The sequence below is a fragment of the Mya arenaria genome, chromosome 8, assembly GCF_026914265.1.
Source record: "Mya arenaria isolate MELC-2E11 chromosome 8, ASM2691426v1".
Classification (NCBI taxonomy): Eukaryota; Metazoa; Mollusca; class Bivalvia; order Myida; family Myidae; genus Mya; species Mya arenaria.
In genome coordinates, this window is record NC_069129.1 from 34,756,784 (window position 1) to 34,771,964 (window position 15,181).

Below are 15,181 nucleotides of genomic sequence, written 5' to 3' on the forward strand. Positions count from 1 at the left end.
AACAATGCCGACACTTATTCATCCTTTTTGGCATATTAAAACAATTGTATCAATTGTGGTAAATCTTATTTGGGAGTAATAGTACATCCTAAATCTTTAAACAAAACCAAAACAGCAGCTTACCAGAACATAAACTTAAAGCTTACCAGAACATCAATTTTTAGCATACCAGAACATCAACTTAAAGCTTACCAGAACATCCACTCAAAGCTTACCAGAACATCAACTTAAAGCTTATCAAAATATCAACTTAAAGCTTACCAGAACATCAACTAAAAGCTTACCAAACATCAACTTAAAGCTTACCAGAACATCAACTTAAAGCTTACCAAAACATCAACTTAAAGCTTACCAAAACATCAACTTAAAGCTTACCAGAACACCAACTTAAAGCTTACCAGAACATCAACTTAAAGCTTACCAAAACATCAACTTAAAGCTTACCAAACATCAACTTAAAGCTTACCAGAACATCAACTTAAAGCTTACCAAAACATCAACTTAAAGCTTACCAGAACATCAACCTAAAGCATACCAGAACATCAACTTAAAGCTTACCAGAACATCAACTAAAAGCTTACCAAACATCAACTTAAAGCTTACCAGAACATCAACTTAAAGCTTACCAAAACATCAACTTAAAGCTTACCAGAACATCAACTTAAAGCTTACCAGGACATCAACTTAAAGCTTACCAGAATATCAACTTAAAGATCATCAGAACATAAACTTAAAGTTTACTAGAACATCAATGTTAATTAATGCTAACCAGCTGCCCTGATATCTTAATTTAACAAAGCTTCAGTGGCACAAAGTTGACATATTTTAACCAGGTTTTCAATGAAAAAACAGGTTATTAGAATGGCAATGTCGTTAGGCTAGAGGCAGACGGGCGGATAGGCATCAAACATTTGTTTCCGCCCAATAACTTAAGCTAGCTTTGATGGATAGTTATGGAAGTTGGTGTGTCGGTAGCTTATTTAAAGAGCTTGCAGGATTGCTTTCGAGGGGGTGGGATCAAAGTCACTGTAACTAACAATAGAAATATGGCTTCCGCCCAACAACTTTAGTTAGAATCAATGGAAACTTAATACATAAGATAGTTAATTAGCTAAAGTAATTTTCAGTTACGTCTTTTTTTGATAAAAGTAAAGGTAAAGGCTGCTACTTTTTCCTAAGTTATATAAGAAACTATTTGGCTATAATTTCTTATCGGCCATATTAGAATCCTGGTTTCGTCCCATTGCAGCGCTTCTAGTTATTTATTTATTAGTAAGATGGTTATGTGCGATAAAAAATGATAAATATTGCTTGTTTTGCATTCAACACCATGTCAAAAGAAGCACAAAAATATTAAGTCCACACTTTTATGAAAGACCATTTTGTTAACAGCAATTTTGACTATACATGTAGGTTAATAATGTTATACCTGGTTAAGGTTGATACAAGCAGCTGGAAAATAACAGTTTTTTTATGTTACAGAACTAGCAATTTCAATTTGACAAAACATACATCTTTGTGATTACTACATTCATGTATAACTTAACAAATTTGAACTGAAAGCCATTTTTTATTTGACCTTTAATAGTATAACAATTTCAGAGTCATGGGGAATCTCTCTATCTTTGCCTTGGTTGGAAATAGTTATTGTTCATTAGCTTTTCTACTCTACCGGACATTGGTGTGAGTGTCACACCTTGTTTAAGGTTTTGGATGTAAGGACATTTAAGTCAATATCGCATACAGCCAATACTCGTTTGCTCGATATCGCTTGGCTCAGTATCTTCATAGGCTCGAACTTGATAAAAAGGACCAATATTTTTTTCTATATGTTCCTTTAGAACTAGATCGGATGGCTCGATTTTTCAAGGGTTACTTTTTCTCCACACTCGATTTTTCAAGGGTTACTTTTTCTCCACACTCGTTGTCATTTTCCCAGTCCTTTGTAAGACTTTCACGCTTTAATCTCTAAGCTTGGCTCAATGTCATTTTTCACGTCCCTGTCTGTCTGTCTGGTAAGAATTTTGCACCTTGATTTGTCTGCTAATAAATACTCTTCTTAGAGATAATGTAGGAAAATAAAAGACAAGATAATCATGACTTTTTTAAAAATATCACAGAAAAATACACATTTAGTAAGCATTCCCTCTTAGCTCGATATTCTCGAGGCTCAAAGCATTTTGGCTGGTTCCTAGAATTTCGAGCCAATGGGTTTAGCCTGTATTGTATTAGAACTTAAGAAAAGTGTCAAAGTGTTCCCAACCATCAAACCTACTAAATTAGTCACGTGACATAACTCTATCTTGAAAATAACGCAAATAACAGCCCTTTATTATTTTATTTATAAATTTGGTTGAGATTTTGAAAGTAAGCACACTTAAGTCAATGTCTTAGCAACCACTTGATTTTTTGCATGGAATCTTGATACCTTAATTAATCAAGTGAGATATCTTTATTTTGCATGAAATATAAGGTAATGGCCCTTTATAATTTGACTTAGAAATTCTGATTAAGATTTTTTATGTAAGCATGCATAAGTTAATAGCACAGCAAATACTTCATGTATTGCAATGAAATGTAAGACATAGAACTATTCAACCTACTTACCTAATCAAGCTACCTTTATTATTTGACTGGTTAATGTTTTGCATGTAAGCATTTATAAGCCAAAATCCCAACAATTACTTGATTTTTTTCATTGAAACAATGGCTCCTAAACAATCCAACCTAGTAACTTGTACATGTAGTCAGATATCTTGTATGTAATGCAAATTATGGCATTTATTATTTCCCTTAGAAATCCTTTTTCAAAGGGGTGAAATAGTCTGTGACAGCCCTTGTTTTAATAATTATTTTAGTGTTTGCGTGGATGGATCTAAAAGAGCCAGCATGCAAGTGTATTTAATCCACATAAATAATGACTAAATGGAACTTTACGGTTGTTTTCGTCAGAACCTTTCTATATGATTAATTGGTAAATCCGTCCTGCAATCCCAGCAGAAACATGAGTGATAACACTTAGTTTCTTATCTGATAGGTACTCAATGTACCTCGTTTGTCATATTGCTACCCACTACAAAATACTTCCAGAAAAAAAAGTTTTAAAATAGACAGATGCTTGTTACAAAAGGTCTACCAATTTAATCTGCATAAAGCTGTATTTAAAGCATTTCTCTTTCCTTTCAGAGTGCAGGAGTTGTGGCTAGCATGGCAACGATGATCACCAGCTGTTTGTACCTGGCTGTGAGTCTCACCCGGAAATACGAAGCGGGAACAGGCAGTGTCTCCTACTCCATACCTGTGTACGGTCGTTGGCTCATGTGTCTCCTGTCTCCAGTAGCCTTTGCTCTCGGCATGGACCAGGTTAGGATACAGCCATAGTGTACATGCCATATTTCTGGAGACCTTCCCTAGGTTTTTTGTTTTGAAAACCAGGGAATTTTGACCCTAGCACAAGGGATTTTGAACGCATCTAAAACGCATCAATATCTCATTTATGCCATATTTCTGAAATAATTCCAAGGGGATTTTAACCTTTTATTGCTCAGGAACATGCAATTTTAAGCATGTTCTACTTTTAGAAGCATTACCAGTACTACACTGGGGAATGGAGCGATATTCTGAGGGAGGATCCCCCACCCCCCTCCTCAAAATTTTGTATGCCATATGAGTATATTTTGATAATACAACCAATGTGAAATGATACATATAGGTTGAGTCCTCTCTGGCTCTTTCACAGACAAGGAATCCAGTTTGTTCTATATATATCATATATTCTTTCTGTATATGCAAATGGTTTCCAATGATACTAATCTTAGGTAGCGGTTACGGGTTTCCTGTCTGATGAAATACTATTATAGTCAAATAAATCATCAAATTTCGTCTTCTTTAAGTAGTCCTTTCTGTTACCAGGGCATTTACCTAGACCTAAATGGAGGGTTGACGGCAGAAACGGCCCGTCACGGAGAGTTCCCTTTCGTTGCCCCACTGTGCATGCTTTTGCTGGATTCCATTCTCTACTTCCTGCTGGCCATATACTTTGACAACATTATTCCTGGTAAGTTACCTACATAAGTTGGCTTGTGCAACAAGTGTTTAGGAAACTTTGTATCTGTTGTCAACTTAACCACACATTGTCATTTTTTTCTTATGTCTTACTGTCAGAAACTAAAAAATCAATAGAAAGAATGTTTATAAATTATATCAAAATGCACCACTTTAGACTAAAAGTAGCCCTCCTCAATGTTTAATCCTGGATTGGTCAATGGAAGTTTATAATCACATATTCTATCTTGAATATTATAAAGGAGAGTATGGACCACGTCGGAAGCCCTACTACATATTCCAGCCATCGTACTGGTGTTCCGGGCAGAGCCATAATGTAAGAGTGTCATACTCTAATGGGAACCTTGATTGTGAGGAGATCGAGGATATGTCAGGTGACGGAGTGGATGTAGAGCCTGTCCCTGCGAATATGAAGTCCAAGGTTGCTGTCAGGTGAGATATTCAAGGAGTAATGGTTGGTTTGTTCTTAACTAAATTTCTTTCATCTCATTCATGGTAAAATCTGACACATTTAAGAATATAATGCTTTATAATATTAAGTCTTTTTCCAAGGTAGAAACCAATACTTATGTAAATTTTGGAAGGATATGAGAAAGTGTCACTTTGGTGTTAGTGGACACCTGCATAAATAATATCAAAGCACTTAAAGCGTTGAAAGGCTTTCCGCCTGCAACATTTTGTGAGTATAGTCATGTAACTGTTAAACATATTAACATAAACATCTAGGTATAGTATATACATGCTCATGAGCAATAATTAAATCAAAACCATGAATTATCAGTCACTTGACGTACTCATTTAATATATGGAATACCCAAATAATTACTAAGGTATGGAGTTATACTCAATTGCATATAAAACCTTACTGAAATATTGGTTTCATAAACAATGTTCTGCCATAGATAAAGCATTTAGGCATTTTTAGTAAGATCTACTCTACACTTTAAACATGACTGAGTCATATTTAATTACTACCAGGGTATGACCGCAAAACCAGATGCATCCAACAAAATGCATTGGACATGTTAATTAATTTAGTGTTTACGGCTCCTTTCTATTATGATAGGATCCTCACGCAAAATTCATCAATATCGAATCACCCACATACTATTCATTCCCTGTATGTAGCGATGTATCTTAATATTGCCCTCCAGAATTACTGAGACAAACTGAGAAATCTTTACACACTTTCCATTCCATTCGGCATTATATGACTATACTCACAAATCGTAGCTGGATGAAAGCCTGTCAACGCTTAATGCGCTTTGATTTTAATTCTGAAGGTGTATAATTTGCATTAAGTAATGGTTAAAAGTTGTTTACACAAGGAAATGGTTTGATGCGACACAGTCCAATAACCAATTATTTTGTGTAAGGACGAACTAACAACTTTAATACAAAGTTGTCTAGTAAGAGCTGATTTAGGCTATTTTAAACATAGAAGTAATGTATACTTATAAACAAACTATAAATACCTAAAAAAACTTATTATAGGATAAGAAGTATTATAATTTCATTTAAAACATTTTAGTTTAAAATCTTTTTCGCTAAATGAGCATTTAATCGCATCTTCAACACGGGTCTAAACGAGTTCTCTGAGTTAATTTATGGGAATAAACCTGTGCGATGACCCAGATTCTATTTTAAACCGATAGTATTTAGTTCTCTGGCGCGACCAAAATCAATACACAGATATATACATGCATTTATTTTGATTTAATACCTGTTCATTTTGAAACTATTTGCGTATTCTGCTTTATATATTGTGTTTAATACTGTTATTAAATTAAATGCGTTTTCTATGATTTTAATTGGGCAATTACGCAAAAACGCAGCTTATTCGCACAATATTAACCGCTTAACATAGTATGAATACTAATACAGCACTACTTTTAGCAAGCTACTTAATATGCAGAACGCAGTCCGCAGCTATTTAAGCAGATTGGTTACTAGGTAATTTAAATGTAAATGTTAATGTAAATTTGGTTGTTGACCAGTTCTAACAGCGCTGGGGTTGATACGCCCGTGCGGGCATTAATTCGTCGAAATGTTATGTCAATCTGCAGATGGTAAATTCCGTGGTATGGTTATAAAAGTCTGCAGGCTTAGCGGCCTACAGCCTAACTAGACCCTTCCCTCACCCCTAAATGGTGTTATCCTAACCGTGGAAAAATGTAATGATTATGTACTCTTACAGTCGCCTCCTGGAGTATTACAAAATGAGTGTATGGTAAAACTGATGTATTGCTATTGGTTAAATGATGAATTGTGAATAAGGTCAGAATTTTGTCCAAGAAAAATGAGAGAAGGTGATTCCAATATCATAGCATTAAAGTTTATGTTATTAATTATTTAAATTTTGTTTTAGAATCAAAGGCTTAACTAAAATCTACAAAAGTACCGAAAACAAGAAGGAAGAGGTGAAAGCTGTGAACAGTAAGTTTGCATTTTTGAGAATCCATGTCCTAATTTAAGTTTGGAAATACTTTTTTACTTTAGTTTAAGCTTGATTGTGAAGAATTACTCTCAAGTCCATTTCCTGGGTAGAAACCAGAACTGCTGTCCATTATGAGGAACCACGAGAAAAATACTGTTTTGTTGATCTAGGCCGTCTTTTGATTTCAAGGAGGATGTAAAAGATCAGTGTATTTCCTCTCCTTAAATCGAACATTTTTTATTTTTTCCTTATTTATGTATCATGTCCAAAATTATACAAATAATTTCCTACATATAAAGAAATATCAAAAGAAAAATATAGTATGCTCTGTTCAAAAGACCTTTATGTCACTTGATGGAATATTTTTATCAAAAGACCACGCAGAAAATTTATCAAAATATTTCAGACCTGTCACTGAATATGTATGAGGGTCAGATAACCGCCATTCTGGGACACAACGGGGCGGGGAAAACCACTCTGATGAACATTCTTACTGGAATGACCTCCGCCACTTCAGGATCAGCAAAGGTTAAAGGGCTTGTAAGTAGACGGTGAATGGTCATGGTCACTGCAATGAATTACCAAAGAAAAACATTGAAAACATTTCTAGAAACTGGATTTAGGTTTACAAATGAATGTTGTCATTTGGATAGCTTTAAGAACGGCTTGTAGGCTTGTAATCTTATAATGCATATTTTATTATAATTCAAACCTGACATGTGTTACTTAATTTACCACTCTCATATAGATGGTATATAGCAATTTATAATTTAAAGTTTGAGTGGGTTTCGGTTTATACTGGTTTTAATTTTGATAACATAACCCTGGATTAAATGGATAAATGGAATACTTTATAATCTTAGTATTGTAACTTTGTAAAAAGTAACAAGTAGATCACAAAAATAAATTTGCATAATGTTTAGAATAACATTTAGTCCGTTTTAATTGCAATTTGTTTAATCTTTTCCTCACCAGGATGTATCAAACAGCCAGGACATTGAACTCCTGCGCTCAATGACCGGAGTCTGCCCCCAGCACAACACACTGTTTGACGAGCTCACCTGCTATGAACACCTCCGACTGTTTGGCGGCATTAAAGGAATTTTAGATGTAGATAAAGAGGTATTCGGAGAGTTTAAGTGGTTTCAAATTCAATGTAGTTAGTCATGAAATTCCATGCATGATGTTTCCCTTTTCTTTTTAATAGTTTGGCCTAATGACTTATTTGAATAAAGCATCAAACATTTTGAGTAAATATTTTACATTACTTTGTAACTTTGCCTCTAAATGCTCTGTGTTATAGCTCAATGCATTTTACATGTACTTGAATACTCTATTATTTTTTGCGATCTTAATTTACTCATCTGCCTCTTGCATCTATAAATGTTTAATAATTCCAGATTGATGAAGCCCTTGAGAGTGTTGACCTCGGGGAACAGAAGAATGTTCGTGCTAGCAATCTGAGCGGAGGCCAGAAACGTAAACTTTCAGTGGCCATTTCCATCATTGGAGATCCTAAAGTAAGCATTGATTTAGGTTTCATAAGGCATTGTTACATTATTACAATGCCATGCATTTTGGGTTCTTTAAATAAATTACATATATAACTTTGTAATCATTAAATATGAAACTTGGTATGCATGTATAGAGTGTTAAGTAATAATTACTGCACCCACAGTTATTGTATATGTAATACACAATGAGCGCGAAGCTTCAATGACAAGAAGCAGATGTAGTAAGTGTTTTGTATTATATACTAGCATATATATGAGCCGCATCGCGCAGTTTTGGCACTTCAGCCTTACATTGGCTTAAAAATTATTATTTTATTGGGTATTTGAATTAAATGACATTTCAGGAAGCATTACTTAAATTTCAAGAGGATATCATGTATATTGCGTAAGATACGTGCTACAAGTGAGGCCATTGTATTTCACATTTAGAATCAACCTCACGCACATGACATCATTTCGAAAGTACATTATTGAAATGACGTGCAACATAAACATATTACAACTAGCTTATAATTTTAGTTGATTCCCTAATATAAAATCTTTATGGAACATAAATAAAATAATCCTTGATGATTTTTGTATTTTTAATCTTTGGGGCTGTTTTAAATACAGACTATGAATGCAGAAATGAATGGGGACAAAATCTGTGGTTGCTATGGAAACAAGAGTGAACTAATGGTCATAATTTGCCAAGAAAATTTTGCGCCAATGATAATCTTTTAAAAAAGAAGTTTGAAAGAAATCAATATACATTTAAAAATTCTCCTTTTTTTTTGCATTTTTTATTAATGATTATTTTATTTGTAATAAATATGTCCAAAGGCCCAAAATTGTGCAATGCGGTTCATTAAGTGTGTTGCATAATAATTATATTGAAGGTTGGTTGTAATTTATCTGTACGGTACTGCTCTGAAGAGAATAAATGTATACACAAAAATAAAGATATATCACTCTCAAATATCATACACACAAAATTCAAACAAAAAATAATTTTAGAAATTAAGAAAATTACTAAAGCATGGGCATTTTTATTGATTTCTAGATCATTTTTCTGGACGAGCCGACTGCCGGGATGGACCCGTACGCTCGACGCTGCCTCTGGGAAACATTGAAGAATAAAAAGGCGGGAAGAGTCATTCTTTTGACCACACATTTTATGGATGAGGCAGATATCTTGGCTGGTATGGTACCATTTAATGAAAATTGAAATCCTGTTTTGTTGATTTAGAACAAACTAAAAATTTGAGACAAAAAAAAACAAACTCTATTGTGTACTTTTGTGTACTACAGATTTTCTTAACAAGTTTTGAAATAACTACAGAAATTTCTATCCAACGTTTGCTTCAGCAGGTGTTATTTCTTTTTTTTTAAAATTGATCAGGTGAAATATGGAGTACATTAAAATGTATTAATATTTCATTTACAGACAGAAAAGCTATTGTGAACAAAGGCTCTCTTCGTTGCTGTGGATCGTCGTTTTATCTTAAAAACAAGTTTGGCATTGGTTACCATCTGAAGTAAGTATCTATGGATCATATACCCTCGAAAATAGAAAATAACTTCATTTACTATACCCCAGATAGTTATATTAAAGTTGCTCCCGTCCTGTCCTCCCCGCCCTGAAAAGCACCTATACAAATAAATCAGCATGGGCTGTTGTTCACCTGCCATTTTTGTCACATTTCACTGAGTTCAGCAAGAGTGATGGTCCTTGAATAAGTAAAATTGGCACTTTACAGGCTTTATATATGTGATCAAATGATTGGTCAGATTATGTTCGAAAATGAACAGAATGGTATCAATGGTGAAATCACACCGCATTTTAAAAGTGGGTCACATGGGGTAAAAAACTAAGTCACTAGGTAAAATCTTAGAAGAAATCTTACTAATACTAGAGGCAATATATCTGCTGAAATGTTTATGAAACTTAATCAGAATGTTTTCCTTGATGAAATCATTGACTATTTGAAACTGGGTCACAAGAGGTCAAAAACTATGTCACTAGATCAAATCTTTGAGAAATCATGTCCGGAACGACATAGTGATGCCCTTGGTAGACTCTTGAAGTTGGTCATGTGGTGTCAAAACTAGGTCATTAGGTAAAATCTTAGAGAAATCTTGAGAACAAACAGAGGCAATATATCTACTCACATCTTCATGAAACTCAGAATATTTGCCTTGATGAAATCTTTGATTAGTTTGAAACTAGGTCACATGGGTCATAACAAGGTCGCTAGGTCAATTCTAATAAAAAAATCTTGTGTTTGTTATGTTATATTTCTTTGTTCAAGACCCTGTATGTGTTTATAACTTATCTTCATTGACGGCTGATTTTAATTTGAATGATGAAAATGTGGTACTCTTTCATGTAAATGTTTTATGAAACAAAAAATAAAATATGATTGTATAATGCTGTCAGTTTTTTTCTATTCCCCAGCATGGTGGTGGAGCCAGACAGTGATTCCTGCCGTATTGGTGACCTTGTGAGTGAGGTCATTTCGGGGTCAGAGGTAAACAGGGTCCACGGTAAGGAACTTGACATCACACTGCCCCAGACAGAGGTGGAAAGGTTTGCTGGTAAACGACAATGCTTTGGGAATAAATCTTGGTGGTGTTGAGGCCACTTTCACCAAGTTTCATTAATTGTATTGTTCTGTTCCGGGTGGTACATCTATAGTGATAAGTGAGTTTTTGAGTCTGCAAATGAAGATGCCACCAAAATCTTTTCATCCACATTTGTAAGCATCAGATTTGTCAGGATTTCGTAAGTAACTTTTTTTGTTCCAATACCTATCAAGTTAAAAAAAAAGTATGCAAGGTAAACATAAGACAACCAAAAGGGAATAATTATTTAGTGGAAATATTCATTTAATACCACTATCCTCAAAAAAAAAGGAATTTTTATCACTTTCTCCACCATCTTTGTTAACAGACTCAAAAAGCTCACCTTCCATTCACATTTCAACCTTCGCAGATTCTTGTTACTCTTTGACAAATGCTTCAGTGTCTCACATAGTTTTATAATAATGATCTAACTCTTTCTCTTGTATGGACAGATTTTAAAATAACTTGTGTACCACATACCAAGACGACGTGTCGCGTGCAAGACCCGTGTCCCTACCTCAAAGGTCAAGGTCACACTTAGTGTTTATTCACAATGGAGTGCTGCATATAAGGACATAGAGTATAGGTTGTCGTGTCTGGGCTGTAACTTTCCCTTGTATGGACAGATTTTAAAATAACTTGCCACATGTGTTCCACATACCAAGACGACGTGTTGCGTGCAAGACCCGTGTCCCTACCTCAAAGGTCAAGGTCACACTTAGTGTTTATTCACAATGGAGTGCTGCATGTAAGGACATAGAGTATAGGTTGTCGTGTCCGGGCTGTAACTTTCTCTTGTATGGACAGATTTTAAAATAACTTGCCACATGTGTACCACATACCAAGACGACGTGTTGCGTGCAAGACCCGTGTCCCTACCTCAAAGGTCAAGGTCACACTTAGTGTTTATTCACAATGGAGTGCTGCATATAAGGACAAAGAGTATAGGTTGTCGTGTCCGGGCTGTAACTTTCTCTTGTATGGACAGATTTTAAAATAACTTGCCACATGTGTTCCACATACCAAGACGACGTGTCACGTGCAAGACCCGTGTCCCTACCTCAAAGGTCAAGGTCACACTTAGTGTTTATTCACAATGGAATGCTGCATATAAGGACATAGAGTATAGGTTGTCGTGTCCGGGCTGTAACTTTCTCTTGTCTGGACAGATTTTAAAATAACTTGCCACATGTGTTCCACATACCAAGACGACGTGTCGCGTGCAAGACCCGTGTCCCTACCTCAAAGGTCAAGGTCACACTTAATGTTTATTCACAATGGAGTGCTGCATATAAGGACATAGAGTATAGGTTGTCGTGTCCGGGCTGTAACTTTCCCTTGTATGGACAGATTTTAAAATAACTTGCCACATGTGTACCACATACCAAGACGACGTGTCGCGTGCAAGACCCGTGTCCCTACCTCAAAGGTCAAGGTCACACTTAGTGTTTATTCACAATGGAGTGCTGCATATAAGGACAAAGAGTATAGGTTGTCGTGTCCAGGCTGTAACTTTCCCTTGTATGGACAGATTTTAAAATAACTTGCCACATGTGTTCCACATACCAAGATGACGTGTCCCGTGCAAGACCCGTGTCCCTACCTCAAAGGTCAAGGTCACACTTAGTGTTTATTCACAATGGAGTGCTGCATATAAGGACATAGAGTATAGGTTGTCGTGTCCCGGCTGTAACTTTCTCTTGTCTGGACAGATTTTAAAATAACTTGCCACATGTGTACCACATACCAAGACGACGTGTCGCGTGCAAGACCCGTGTCCCTACCTCAAAGGTCAAGGTCACACTTAGTGTTTATTCACAATGGAGTGCTGCATATAAGGACATAGAGTATAGGTTGTCGTGTCTGGGCTGTAACTTTCCCTTGTATGGACAGATTTTAAAATAACTTGCCACATGTGTACCACATACCAAGACGACGTGTCGCGTGCAAGACCCGTGTCCCTACCTCAAAGGTCAAGGTCACACTTAGTGTTTATTCACAATGGAGTGCTGCATATAAGGACATAGAGTATAGGTTGTCGTGTCTGGGCTGTTACTTTCCCTTGTATGGACAGATTTTAAAATAACTTGCCACATGTGTTCGACATACCTAGATGACGTGTCCCGTGCAAGACCCGTGTCCCTACCTCTAAGGTCAAGGTCACACTTAGTGTTTATTCACAATGGAGTGCTGCATATAAGGACATAGAGTATAGGTTGTCGTGTCCCGGCTGTAACTTTCTCTTGTCTGGACAGATTTTAAAATAACTTGCTACATGTGTACCACATACCAAGACGACGTGTCGCGTGCAAGACCCGTGTCCCTACCTCAAAGGTCAAGGTGACACTTAGTGTTTATTCACAATGGAGTGCTGCATATAAGGACATAGAGTATAGATTGTCGTGTCCGGGCTGTAACTTTCCCTTGTATGGACAGATTTTAAAATAACTTGCCACATGTGTTCCACATACCAAGACGACGTGTCGCGTGCAAAACCCGTGTCCCTACCTCAAAGGTCAAGGTCACACTTAGTGTTTATTCACAATGGAGTGCTGCATATAAGGACATAGAGTATAGGTTGTCGTGTCTGGGCTGTAACTTTCTCTTGTATGGACAGATTTTAAAATAACTTGCCACATGTGTTCCACATACCAAGACGACGTGTCGCGTGCAATACCCGTGTCCCTACCTCAAAGGTCAAGGTCGCACTTAGTGTTTATTCACAATGGAGTGCTGCATATAAGGACATAGAGTATAGGTTGTCATCAATATTTTGTACTTTTTACATGCATTTTGTGAACTTGAATTGAAGATTATGTAAACAAAACCCATCATGGCTTACTTATTTTTTCCAGATCTTTTCTCAAAGTTAGAAAACAAAGCTACTGCAAAATCTCTTGGAATAAAGAATTTTGGCATTTCCATGACAACCCTAGAAGAGGTTTTCTTAAAACTAGGTACGTTTTTGGGTGGAAGGCAACTTTGCGTTTATTTTCCATGATACTCGTTCAGAATATTTGTCAGCATGATATGAATGAATATTGAATAGTGTGAATATTAGCCATCTGTGGTCCAAAAGAGGGTCACTAGTTCAAACAATATGACAACATTTAAATTAAAAAAAAAATCCTTTAAAAATTCATCAGTGTTCATCCAATTTTCAAGAAACCTCTTTAAACTTTTCCTCTTTCTTGCTGCATACACGCAGTTGTCAAAATGAGAAATCCGACTTTAATGCGGTTTCAATGTAAACCCCTTGTTTGACAATTACTATTTCAAAACCCTTCAACAATTTCTTTTGTTTATTCACATGCACATATTTAATCTGACTGTTTTGTTCTTGTTAGCCGGATTTTTTAACAAAAAATTACAGGTTATAGAATGGCAAAAACCGGGCGGCGGTTTGGCGGGCCGTTGGGCGGGCTGGTTTCCGAGCGATAACAATTCTGCGTTAAATTTGATATTTTATGTAATAAAATCAACAGTTTTTATCCATTGGTTATCAAACTTGGTCAGACTGCATGTTATCTTGAATATATATGGGTAATCTTGGGTCAAAAACTAGGTCACTAGGTCAAATCTTTAGAAGAAATATTTCACGGTAATAAATTCAGCAATTTTTATCAAATCTTGATGAAACATGGTTAGAATGCTTGTCTGCATTTTATCTTGCATATTTTTTAATATGGGTCAACCCGGGTCAAAATCTAGGTCACTATGTCAAATCTTAGAAAAAATATTTCCACGTGTAAATTCAACATTTTTTTTCATATCTTGATGAAACTTGGTCAGAATATTTGGCTGCATAATATCTTGCTTATTTTCTTTATCGGTCATCCCGGGTCAAATTTTAGGTCACTAGGTCAAATCTTTCCACATCATAACTTCAACAATTTTTGTCAAATCTTTATGAAACTTGGTCAGAATATTTGTCTGCATAATATCTTGAAAGTTCTTTAATATGGGTCATCCCCGGTCAAAATCAAGGTCACAAGGTCAAATCTTTGGAGAAAGAATTCCACGGTCATAAAAATTCATTTATTTTTGTCAAATCTTTATGAAACTTGGTCAGAATATTTGTCTACATGTATGTAAGAAAAAATCTGGCTGTGATGCGGCGTTGCTGCATTGGCGTCTTGTTTTCTTATTTTTGTTGTGTAACAATTTATGGCCTTTTTTTAAATTAAACCAATTTTCCATTGCTTGTAAATGAAGTCTTAGTTGATTTAAGTTATATGGTAACGTAAAAATGATCACATATCTTAGGATCCTCACGAATTGTGCATGTTTTTGGTCCAATAAAAGCAGATACTGATTGAATGGGGGTAAATTAGTAAATTTAGTGCTGTTTACTTGATATCTTCACACCTATTTACTTATATGCAACAAGGCTATAACCCACTAGGTGCCAATTAAGGACTGATTGCATTTTTTCATGATTTTATGCTCTATGAAAGCAGTAGAACACGCAAGCAAATTCAATGAATTGTCATTTGCTCGCTTGAACTTCTGCGTTCATACAGCATAAATGTAAGAAAAAATGCAATCAATACTTATATTT

At 35.6% G+C, this 15,181-nt stretch overlaps 1 protein-coding gene across 2 annotated transcripts in view; it reads left to right on the forward strand.

The window, feature by feature from the left end:
* The window catches only part of LOC128242916 (cholesterol transporter ABCA5-like), a 73,531-nt gene that overhangs the window by 14,711 nt on the left and 43,639 nt on the right, over positions 1-15,181 (forward strand). The window contains exons 5-15 of one of the 2 annotated variants that reach the window (XM_052960348.1): positions 3,187-3,363; positions 3,913-4,057; positions 4,308-4,497; positions 6,434-6,501; positions 6,909-7,042; positions 7,478-7,624; positions 7,903-8,022; positions 9,059-9,197; positions 9,443-9,533; positions 10,454-10,593; positions 13,476-13,577. In XM_052960348.1, the coding sequence (XP_052816308.1) occupies positions 3,187-3,363; positions 3,913-4,057; positions 4,308-4,497; positions 6,434-6,501; positions 6,909-7,042; positions 7,478-7,624; positions 7,903-8,022; positions 9,059-9,197; positions 9,443-9,533; positions 10,454-10,593; positions 13,476-13,577 (1,453 nt within the window). The remainder of the gene's footprint in view (positions 1-3,186; positions 3,364-3,912; positions 4,058-4,307; positions 4,498-6,433; positions 6,502-6,908; positions 7,043-7,477; positions 7,625-7,902; positions 8,023-9,058; positions 9,198-9,442; positions 9,534-10,453; positions 10,594-13,475; positions 13,578-15,181) is intronic. The other variant, XM_052960349.1, reaches the window with a different exon arrangement.